This window comes from Nicotiana tabacum, chromosome 11 (assembly GCF_000715075.1).
Source record: "Nicotiana tabacum cultivar K326 chromosome 11, ASM71507v2, whole genome shotgun sequence".
NCBI lineage: Eukaryota > Viridiplantae > Streptophyta > Magnoliopsida > Solanales > Solanaceae > Nicotiana > Nicotiana tabacum.
Genome location: NC_134090.1, coordinates 75,644,927 through 75,654,903, shown reverse-complemented (window position 1 = coordinate 75,654,903; position 9,977 = coordinate 75,644,927). Strand labels below are relative to the sequence as shown.

The 9,977-nt window shown below is 34.2% G+C and overlaps 1 protein-coding gene across 1 annotated transcript; it reads left to right on the top strand.

Annotated features, from left to right (window-relative positions):
- The first annotated feature begins 2,115 nt into the window (after positions 1-2,115).
- Positions 2,116-3,400, top strand: LOC142165902 (uncharacterized). The gene is made up of 2 exons (XM_075224289.1): positions 2,116-2,226; positions 2,519-3,400. Exons 1-2 carry the CDS (start codon positions 2,116-2,118, stop codon positions 3,398-3,400), a joined length of 993 nt encoding a protein of 330 aa, XP_075080390.1.
- Positions 3,401-9,977: the final 6,577 nt, after the last annotated feature.

Genomic DNA, 9,977 nt, shown 5'->3' with positions numbered 1-9,977 from the left:
ATGTTTTACTGTTGCCCGAGTAGCTTGTGTGATTTTTGACTGAGCAAAGCCGAGAGCCCATGTTGTGAGGATATTTTTGGGTCGGGTTGCACGCCGCAGCGGAGATATACTGATTTGATTATGAGGCCGAGGGCCTAAGATATGTACGCCACAAGGTGGCTTGTTGATATTGATATGAGGCCGAGAGCCTATTTATGATGCCACGAGGTGGCCTGATATTGCACTTGGGCCAAAAGGGGCCCCTCCCGGAGTCTGCACACCCCTAGTGAGCGCGGGTACCCATTGTGATATGAGATTGAGCCCGAGGGGCTGGTATTGTTCTATGTGATTGAGCCCAAGGGGTTGGTACCGTTCTATGTGATTGAGCCCGAAGGGCTAGTATTGTTCTATGTGATTGCCCGAGGGGCTGGTACTGTTCTGAGATATTGCCCAAGGGGTGGATTTGTTGATACTGAGCCCGAGGGGCGAACTTCTATTTGTTTACTTTACCTTAATTACCTGTCAATTACTTGTTTACTTGTTGAAAGAGGATTTTTACTTGACTTTCCACTGTTTTACTACTTTTAAATGGTTTTACGGCTTCATTATAGAATGCCTTGTGCCTTACGTGTTTTCTTACTTTCAGTCTTTATTTACATTTGTTACTCACTAAGTTGGAGTACTCACTTTACTCCCTGCACCTTGTGTGCAGATTCAGGTATTTCTGAACCCAGTAGCGGGTATTGGCTGATCGGAGGCAAAGTCATCGGAGTTTAGCAAGGTAGCTGCTGGCGTTCGCAACACTGCTTTCTCCCTCTTGATGCCCTTGGACTGTATTTAGCCTATTTCAGAACTTAGTTGTATTTTAGACCTTAGTAGATGCTCGTGACTTGTGACACCCCAATGTCGGGCTGTGTTTGGGCTGTATTCGGCACATTATAAAATCTTTTGCTCATTTACTCATGCTTAGACTGTTTGTAGATGTTTAACTATTTTAAAAAGTGAATTGGGACTAGTTGGCTGGTCTTGTCTTCACGAGAGGCGCCATCATGATCGGGTCCGGGTTTAGGGTCGTGACAGCTCCATTCGTGCATTTTTAGTTAGTTAATTTAAAACTTAACTCTTTCTGATTTTCTCAAATAGTAACTAAAGCAAAAAACATCTGTAGAATAGATAAACCAATCTCTGTGGGTTCGACATCTTTCTATACTATTATTTGACAGTACGAGTTAAAATTTTATATACGCTAGACACTCGTCAAATTTTTGGTGTCGTTGCCAGGGATTGGCAAAATCTACTACAAATTAATTGTTTTACTACTAATTTGAGATTTTTTTAATTATTTTGACTTTTGTGCAAAAATTTCAGGAAGTGTATGACTCGTTCCTCCTCGAGAGAACTAGTTGAATAAGATCCTGAAATTGAAAAATCCTTGCGGTTGTTGCGAAAAGAACAGGTTTCACAATCTCAAAATTCTTCACAAGAAAAAATAAAGAACGAAGAACTTAACAACAACAACCAACTCCCGCCATATCAAGCAGAAGAACATTTTGATGAAGTGGCACCACAGCGTGATAGAATACTAAGAGATTATGCAAGCCCAGATCATTTTGAAGGAGAATCAAATGTAAGGAGACCACCAATTGCAGCAAATAACTTTGAGATTCGCACAGGCTTGATTCAAACTATTCAGCAGTCGTGCCAATTTACTGGTGATGCGAGTGAAGATCCTCACACCCATCTAATTGATTTTTTTGAATTAGTTGAAACTTGCAGGTATAATGGAGTCACAACGGACGCTATTAGGTTGCGGCTTTTTCCTTTTTCTTTAAAAGGTGAAGCCAAAATATGGTTGCGAAGTCTGCCGAGAGGTTCAATCACTACATGGGACCAAATGACTCAGAAATTTCTTAATAAATATTTTTCACCTGCAAAAACATTTAAAATGAAGCAAGAAATCAATAATTTTGTGTAAACAGCTACTGAATATGTATACCAAGCAAGGGAACGATTAAAATCAATGCTAAGAAAATGCCCAAACCATGGTATCCAAGATCTTGATATTTTATATATTTTTATCATGGTCTTAAACCCTCTGCTAGAAATGTTATTGATGCAACATCAGGAGGATCCATAATGAGCAAAACTACTGCAGAAGCCATGCAATTGCTCAATGAAATTTCAGAAAATGTTGTTCAATGGCCCTCTGACAGAATGATTATTAAGAAAGTAGCAGGAGTTAATCAGGTTGAAGCGTGGAATTCATTAGTGCAACAAATTGCAACTCTAATACAAAAAATTGAGGCATTTTAGGTAAATACTCAATCATCATCTCAACATGAGAATTGTGACGTTTGTGGAGGCAATCATCCCAATCATGAATGTCAAGCTTCAACGCAAAATGAAGAACAAGTAAATATTATTGGATATAGAAACGGTTATCCATTCGGTACCCATGGCACAAAAACATCCGGGATTCCAATGGAGTAACCCAAATAGTGCTGAAAATCCTTAAATATTTTTTAATCAAAAGCAGCAGGTACAGGGACCACCTGGCTTTCAAAATCAAAATAGAGGGCAACAAGATTTCCAAAAATATCAACAACCACCCCAAAGAGCTCATCAGCAAAGCCTCGAAGACATGATGTACAAATTCATTAAGGCTACTGATGAGAAGGTTGAAAGTCAAAGTTCAGCCATCAAGAATTTGGAAATTCAGATGAGCCAATTAGCAACCCTCATGTCTGAACAAATAAAAGGTGTTCTACCAAGCAACATCGAGAAAAATCCAAAGGAACACCTCAAAGCCATCTCTCTGCGGTCAGGTAAAACTCTTGATGATCCATATGCAGATAGACAAGGAAAATCACAAGAAGTGGAACAGGTAAATGAAGGTGAGAATAAAAGAGACTCTGAACTTCTAAAAGAACAAAACGATAATGGAAAAAAGGTAAAAGAAAATGAATTGATGACAAATCCTCACTCTGTACCCCTCCCTTTTCCCCAAAAAATGAAAAGAGAAAATCTTGACAAACAGTTTTCAAAGTTTCTGGATATTTTAAAGCAACTTTACATTAACATACCTTTCACAGAAGCTTTGACACAAATGCCTTCATATGCTAAATTTCTCAAAGAAATTTTGTTAAGTAAAAGAAAATTGGAAGAAGTTTCAGTGGTTAAGCTTACTGAAAAATGTAGTGCTATACTTCAAAATAATCTTCCACAGAAACTTGGTGATCCAGGAAGTTTTACAATTCCTTGTACTGTGGGAGGTGCTCACTTTGAAAAGGTATTATGTGATTCGGGTGCTTCAATAAATCTAATGCCTTTCTCAATTTTCAGGAAATTAGAACTTGGTGAAATAAAAGATACTTGTGTGTCTCTTCAGTTAGTTGATCAAAGTACTAAAAGGCCCAAATGAATAATTGAAAATGTCCTCATTAGAGTAGATAAATTTACATTTCCAGTAGATTTTATAGTACTTGCAATGGAAGAAAATACTGAGGTACCATTAAATTTAGGTAGACCATTTCTCGTAATAGGAAGAGCGATCATTGATGTTCATCAAGGACAATTAATATTGCGAGTTGATGAGGAGAGAGTAATTTTTTATATGCAGAAAATGATAAAATTTCCTGGGAATGAGTCATCATCATCTTGTTTTCAAATTGACTTACTAGATGACCTTGTAGATGAATTCAAGGATAATCAATTAATTACGGATTCATTGGAAAGATTTTTGGTCAGGTCAAGGACCACAAGTGATGAAAATCCCACAATCAGAGAAGAAGCTAAAACACTGGAAAAAGAATCAGAAAATGAGAAAGTCTCACAAGAAGAAATTCAATCAAAAATTGAACTCAAAAATCTTCCTTCTCATTTAAAAAATGTTTTTCTTGAACCTGAATTATTTCCAGTAATCATTTCATATTCTTTGACTCCAGAACAGGAATACAAACTGATAGAAGTCTTGAGGAAACATAAAAGAGCTTTAGGGTGGACTTTAGCTGACATCAAAGGAATCAATCCAGCTATTTGTATACATAGGATCCTCATGGAAGAAAATTACAAACCTATAGTCCAACCCCAAAGGAGACTGAATCCAACAATGCAAGAAGTTGTCAAGAAAGAAGTAGTAAAACTTCTAGCGGCAGGTATCATTTATCCAATATCTGATAGCCCTTGGGTAAGTCCTGTACAGGTAGTACCAAAGAAAGGAGGTATGACCGTAATAAAAAATGAAAATAATGAACTCATACCTACTAGAACAGTCACAGGATGGAGAGTCTGTATTGATTACAGACGACTTAATGATGCCACGAGGAAAGATCATTTTCCTTTGCCTTTTATTGACCAAATGCTTGAAAGAATTGCAGGCCATAGATTCTGGGTATTCTTGACGGATATTCTAGGTATAATCAGATATCAATTGCTCCAGAAGATCAGGAGAAAACCACATTCGCATGCCCCCAAGGTATGTATTCTTACAGAAGAATGCCACTTGGACTATGTAACGCTCCTGCTACATTTCAGCGTTGCATGTCGCCAATTTTCTCAGATATGACTTAAAGGTTTCTTGAAATTTTCATTCGATGATTTCACACTTTTTGGTAAGACATTTGAAGATTGTCTCTATCATTTAACTTTGGTGCTTAAAAGATGTGAAGAGATAAATCTAGTTCTTAACTGAGAAAAGTGTCACTTTATGGTAACAGAGGGAATTGTTTTAGAACATAAAATCACTGCTAAAGGAATAGAAGTTGATAAGGCTAAAATTGATCTTATAGCAGGATTACCCCCTCCCACCACTGTTAAAGGTATTAGAAGTTTCTTAGGGCATGCAGGTTTTTATAGAAAGTTTATAAAAGACTTTTAAAAAATTTCAAAACCTCTGACTAACCTACTGATGAAAGATGTGAAATTTGAATTTTCAGATGATTGCACAAAAGCATTTGAGTTTCTCAAAGAACAATTGACTAATGCTCCAATTGTTGTCTCTCCTGATTGGAGCCAGCCATTTGAAATAATGTGTGATGCAAGTGATATAGAAGTAGGAGCGATATTGGGGCAAAAGAAAAATAAGATCTTTAGACCCATATACTATGCAAACAGAACCCTCAGTGAAGCTCAAATGAATTATGCAACAACCGAAAAGGAGTTATTACAGTAGTATTTGCGTTTGACAAATTTCGTTCTTATTTGATAGTAACAAAGGTTACAGTATGCACAGATCATGCAGCCTTAAAGTATCTATTAACAAAGAAAGATGCTAGATCTAGATTGCTAAGATAGATACTCCTTTTACAAGAATTTGATCTCGAAATAAAAGATAGAAGAGGTACATGAAATCAGTTAGCTAATCATTTGTCACGTCTAGAGAATCCTCCTACTGAAATACTAGATATCTAAGAGGAATTTCCTGATGAGCATATCTTTTCTGTCGCAACAGTTGTAAATAGACCTCCTTGGTTTGCTGATATTGCCAATTATTTAGCGGGAGGGTAGATTCCAAAAGATTTTTCTTACGATCAAAGAAAAAAGCTTAAAAAAGAGAGGCAAGACATTATTACTGGGAAGATCCTTATTTGTTTAAATTTTGTGCAGATGACATAATCAGAAGATGTGTACCTGAAACAGAAACGAACAATATTATAAGTCATTGTCATGATGGAGCTGTAGGAGGACACTACGGAGGAAGAAAGACAGCAACTAAAGTACTTGAAGTTGGATTTTATTGGCCTAATTTATTCAAAGATACAAGAAATTATGCTGCCACTTGCGACAAATGCCAGAGAAGCGGTAACATTTCAAAAGGGATGAGATGCCTCTTAACTCTATCCTTGTTTGTGAAATATTTGATGTTTGGGGCATTGATTTTATGGGTCCTTTTCCTCCTTCAAACGGCTGTGAATATATTTTAGTTGTTGTTGGCTATGTTTCAAAATGGGTAGAAGCAATTGCTACTAGAAAAAATGATGCTCATATTGTTTGTACTTTTCTCAAGAAAAATATTTTTTCTAGATTTGGAACTTCACGAGTTATCATAAGTGGTCAAGGAACTCATTTTATAAATAGACAAATTGCTAGTTTGTTGTCAAGATATGGAGTTACTCATAAAACAAGAACTCCATATCATGCTCAAACAAGCGGACAAGTAGAAGTATCCAACAGAGAATTAAAAAGAATTTTAGAAAAAATTGTCGGTTCTTCTCAAAAAGATTGGTGTTTAAATTGGATGATGCGTTATGGGCATATAGAACTGCTTATAAAACTCCCATAGGCACATCTCCTTATAGACTAGTTTTTGGAAAAGATTGTCATTTACCTGTAGAGTTAGAGAATAAAGCATATTGGGCTATAAAATTGTTGAATCTAAACTTACCAGATGCAGGTAAAAATCGTCTATTGCAGCTTGATGAGTTGGAAGAGTTCAGACTTACAGCATACAAAAATGCTAAATTGTACAAGGAAAAGACAAAAAAGTGGCATGACAAGCTCATCCGCCATAAATATTTTAAAGTGGGAGATCATGTTCTGTTGTACAATAGTCGATTGAGATTATTCCCAGGAAAGTTTAAATCACGCTGGACAGGACCATATATAGTAACAGGAGTGACCCCCTATGGTGCCATTGAAGTACAACATGCAGATGGGGGTGACAAATTCAAAGTAAACGGTCATCGTTTGAAGCCTTATATCAGCAGATTCTTTGACAAACAGGCTTCAACAATCCTTTTTGCATAATTTTTAAAATAAGTCGAGCTGGCGACGTTAAACTCAGAACTATTTTCTTCCCATCTCTTTAATCTTTTAAGTAATTATTAGTAGTAACATATAATATTTCCTTTTTAGTAAATATATATAATAAAATTAGTTTTTTTCCTTATAAAAAAAAGTAAAAAAATAATAATTGCATGTTTGTATTATATTATATATGTGTGTGTATTTAGTATGTATTACATGTTTTTATTATATATATATGTGTATGTGTGTGTAGTATGGATTAATATATTTTACCATGATAAAGAAGCACTCTCATGATTGAGACAATGAAAGTTTTCTCCTATCATGAAAAAGAATATTTTCTTTACCATAATCTTGACTTTATTATATGAGAGAAACCTTGAGAAGCCAAGAAAAAGGAAATGAGGCCAGAATCGAAAAAATCACGGAAGCTCCTTTATCTCATTTTACTTTTAATTTAATTGTCATGAGGATATGACATTATTTAAGCTTGGGGGTAGATGAATATGTTTGGTATATGTGTGTTTCTTTTAATTTTTTTCCGGTTAAATATAAAAAAAATGTATATTTGACAACTGAAAAATGTGTTTTTAGTAAAGTTATAAAATTTTAAAAATAAAAATAAAAAATTGAAAAAAAAAATTTAGTTGCCTTATTCTTAAGGCAACTTATTTTATTTACTTCCATGGATTTCTTGTTTAGTTCTTTGCTATGTTCGTAATATTTTGAACTGAACATTTTTTTAGGACTTTTAGTTGTTTTAACTTGTTTTGGTAAAATAAGGTGGCTAAACTTAATTTGACTGGAAAAGCATGAGATTTAGAAAAGATGAATTTGATTAAGTACCATTCATGGGTTTTATGATCACTTTTCTAAGCTCATACTTACTTATTGGTAATTAAAATCATAGTTTTCGTTAGCCCAAATGTATTGTGTTGTTAGCTTATATTGTCTAGTTCTCTTCCTTATTTGGAAATCTAAAACTTGCCTTGAATGTGGATTGAGGCGAAATTATAGGTAGATCTTTGAGTTAAGAAATGAACGGTGGCCTTCTTTGGTGAGGCATGATCTAAATTGACCTACCTTAATGATTTTTATCCCTAGTTAGCTCAGTTGAGCCTAAATAAATTATCTCTTATTTTGTTGATCACCAAGCTTTAACCCTTAGCATGTTTGTTGTTATGACTTGTTCTTTATTCACCCAATTTCTTTTTGGGCACTTTAAGAGGTGATCTGAATGCAAAAATCTAGGCGTGAGGTGTAATTGTGAAAATAATTGGTGAAAGAATAATTGTTTGAGGTTGTCAATCTTTTGAGATGTTGCCATGAGAACTGAAAACGATAGTTGCTTCTGAAATCCTTAAAAAAAATTAAAAAAAGGGGAGAAAATAGCAACAAAGAAATGTCGGCATCTCCGTCAAAAAAAATGTGAAAGGGATGAAAAAATTAGAGGTTATTGTTTAAATCATAGCAAAGACAAATGTGCTTAAGCGACGAAATAAAGTGTAGTGCCCATAGGGAATTTAAGTTACTATTATCCATATGCATCATACCTATCCCTAAGCCTACATGACAACCTTGTAAAAGTCCTACATGATTTTGACTCAAAGACTCCTACATTAGTGGAGAACCACATGATAGCCAAGCTTATGGCAATTTCCAGTAGCTTGAGGTACTTCTTTGTTAAGAGTGAGTGATTTTTTTTATCTATGCCCTTCTACATCTATATATTGTGTGATATATGGGCATTTCTCTTCATTTGGTGAGACACACTAGGGATTAGGAAATATTATGATTTCAGTTCTCAATAGGTGAATATGAGTACGGTTAAAAGTTGTATGAGCTTGTGAATTGGTCTTAGTTACTTTTTCTTTGGCGAAAGTTCTCATGATTTCGGTTAAATTGTTTAGCTGTTATGTTTAGCTATTTTATTTGCTCGAGGACAAGCAAATATTTAAGTGTGGGAGAATTTGATAAAATAAAATTCCATGTATAAATTAAGTTGTTATTTAATTTTTAGATACTAATATTTTAATTTTCTTTGCAGGAAATATCATAATTTAATAAGAAAATTCATAGTTCATCAATGATGGAGATATCAGACAAGAAAAGTTCAAATACTGAATTATCCAGAGAAAGATTGTATAAATATGATCTACCATGACAAAGGATAACCGACTCACAACCGGCTACAACAAACTATAACCGATCCATAACCAAAGAAGCTCATAACCAAGTATAACAAGGCCACAACCAGCCATGCCAAGTTCATTTCCAGAAGATAATTGAAAACCTTGTCATGGCTTGCCTATAAAGAGGCATCATTCGTGAAGAAGCATGGAGGAAGAAATCTTAGAAGTGAAATATTGAGCAGAAAGCTTTTCCTTTCTCTTTGTTCTTTAGTTTTATTTCTTTTTCTTCTTTTTGCCATTATACTGGCTTCATTTCTAGTTCCGAATAAATTGTAGTATTGGAAATTACTCTAGTTCCTGCTTTTTATTAAATAGGGGGAATTATTCTCTTGAATTTTTTTTATTTTCTTATTTAATGGGCAAGATTATTTCCGTTGTCGGTATTGGATCCAATATGGAGTAACTTTTCTTGTGTTGAGAAAATGACGGATCTTAATATTTTTATATAATAGTAGATATTATTCCTCAATTTCACATACTTGAGTTGAAGCTTTTTATTTAAATTTTATCTGCTTTATAGTTGGATATTATTTAATTTGTTAACATCTATCTATTTAGTACTACATATTAACTTCTTACTAATTTTGTAATCGAAAGAGGCAGATGAGGTAATAGTTAATTTTGGTATTGATAGATGTTAACCTATATTTAGTGACATCTAGCTCTTATATGTTAAAATTGATTCTACACTTATTTGTAATCGAAAGAGGCGAATGTTGTGGTAATCAGTTATAACAAGTAGGGTAACCGAAAGGGACTTACTAAAAAAGAGCATGCTTTAGTTCAAGTATATATTTCTGGTTCTTTAATATTATCATTTTGACAATTAATTTGTATAACCGAGAGGAGTGCACTTAATTGTTCAACTATAGTAATAATATATAAATGTAATCGTGAGAGACATTTATACATTTATGAGAAATAGAAGTTGAAGACTAAATGTATTTACTATATAATAAAAAATATTAAGTGAAGTCAGGATCCCAACACCTTTTTATATTTGTGAAAAATAAAATATTTTCTATTGCTCCATTCGTGCATTTTTTAGTTAGTTAATTTAAA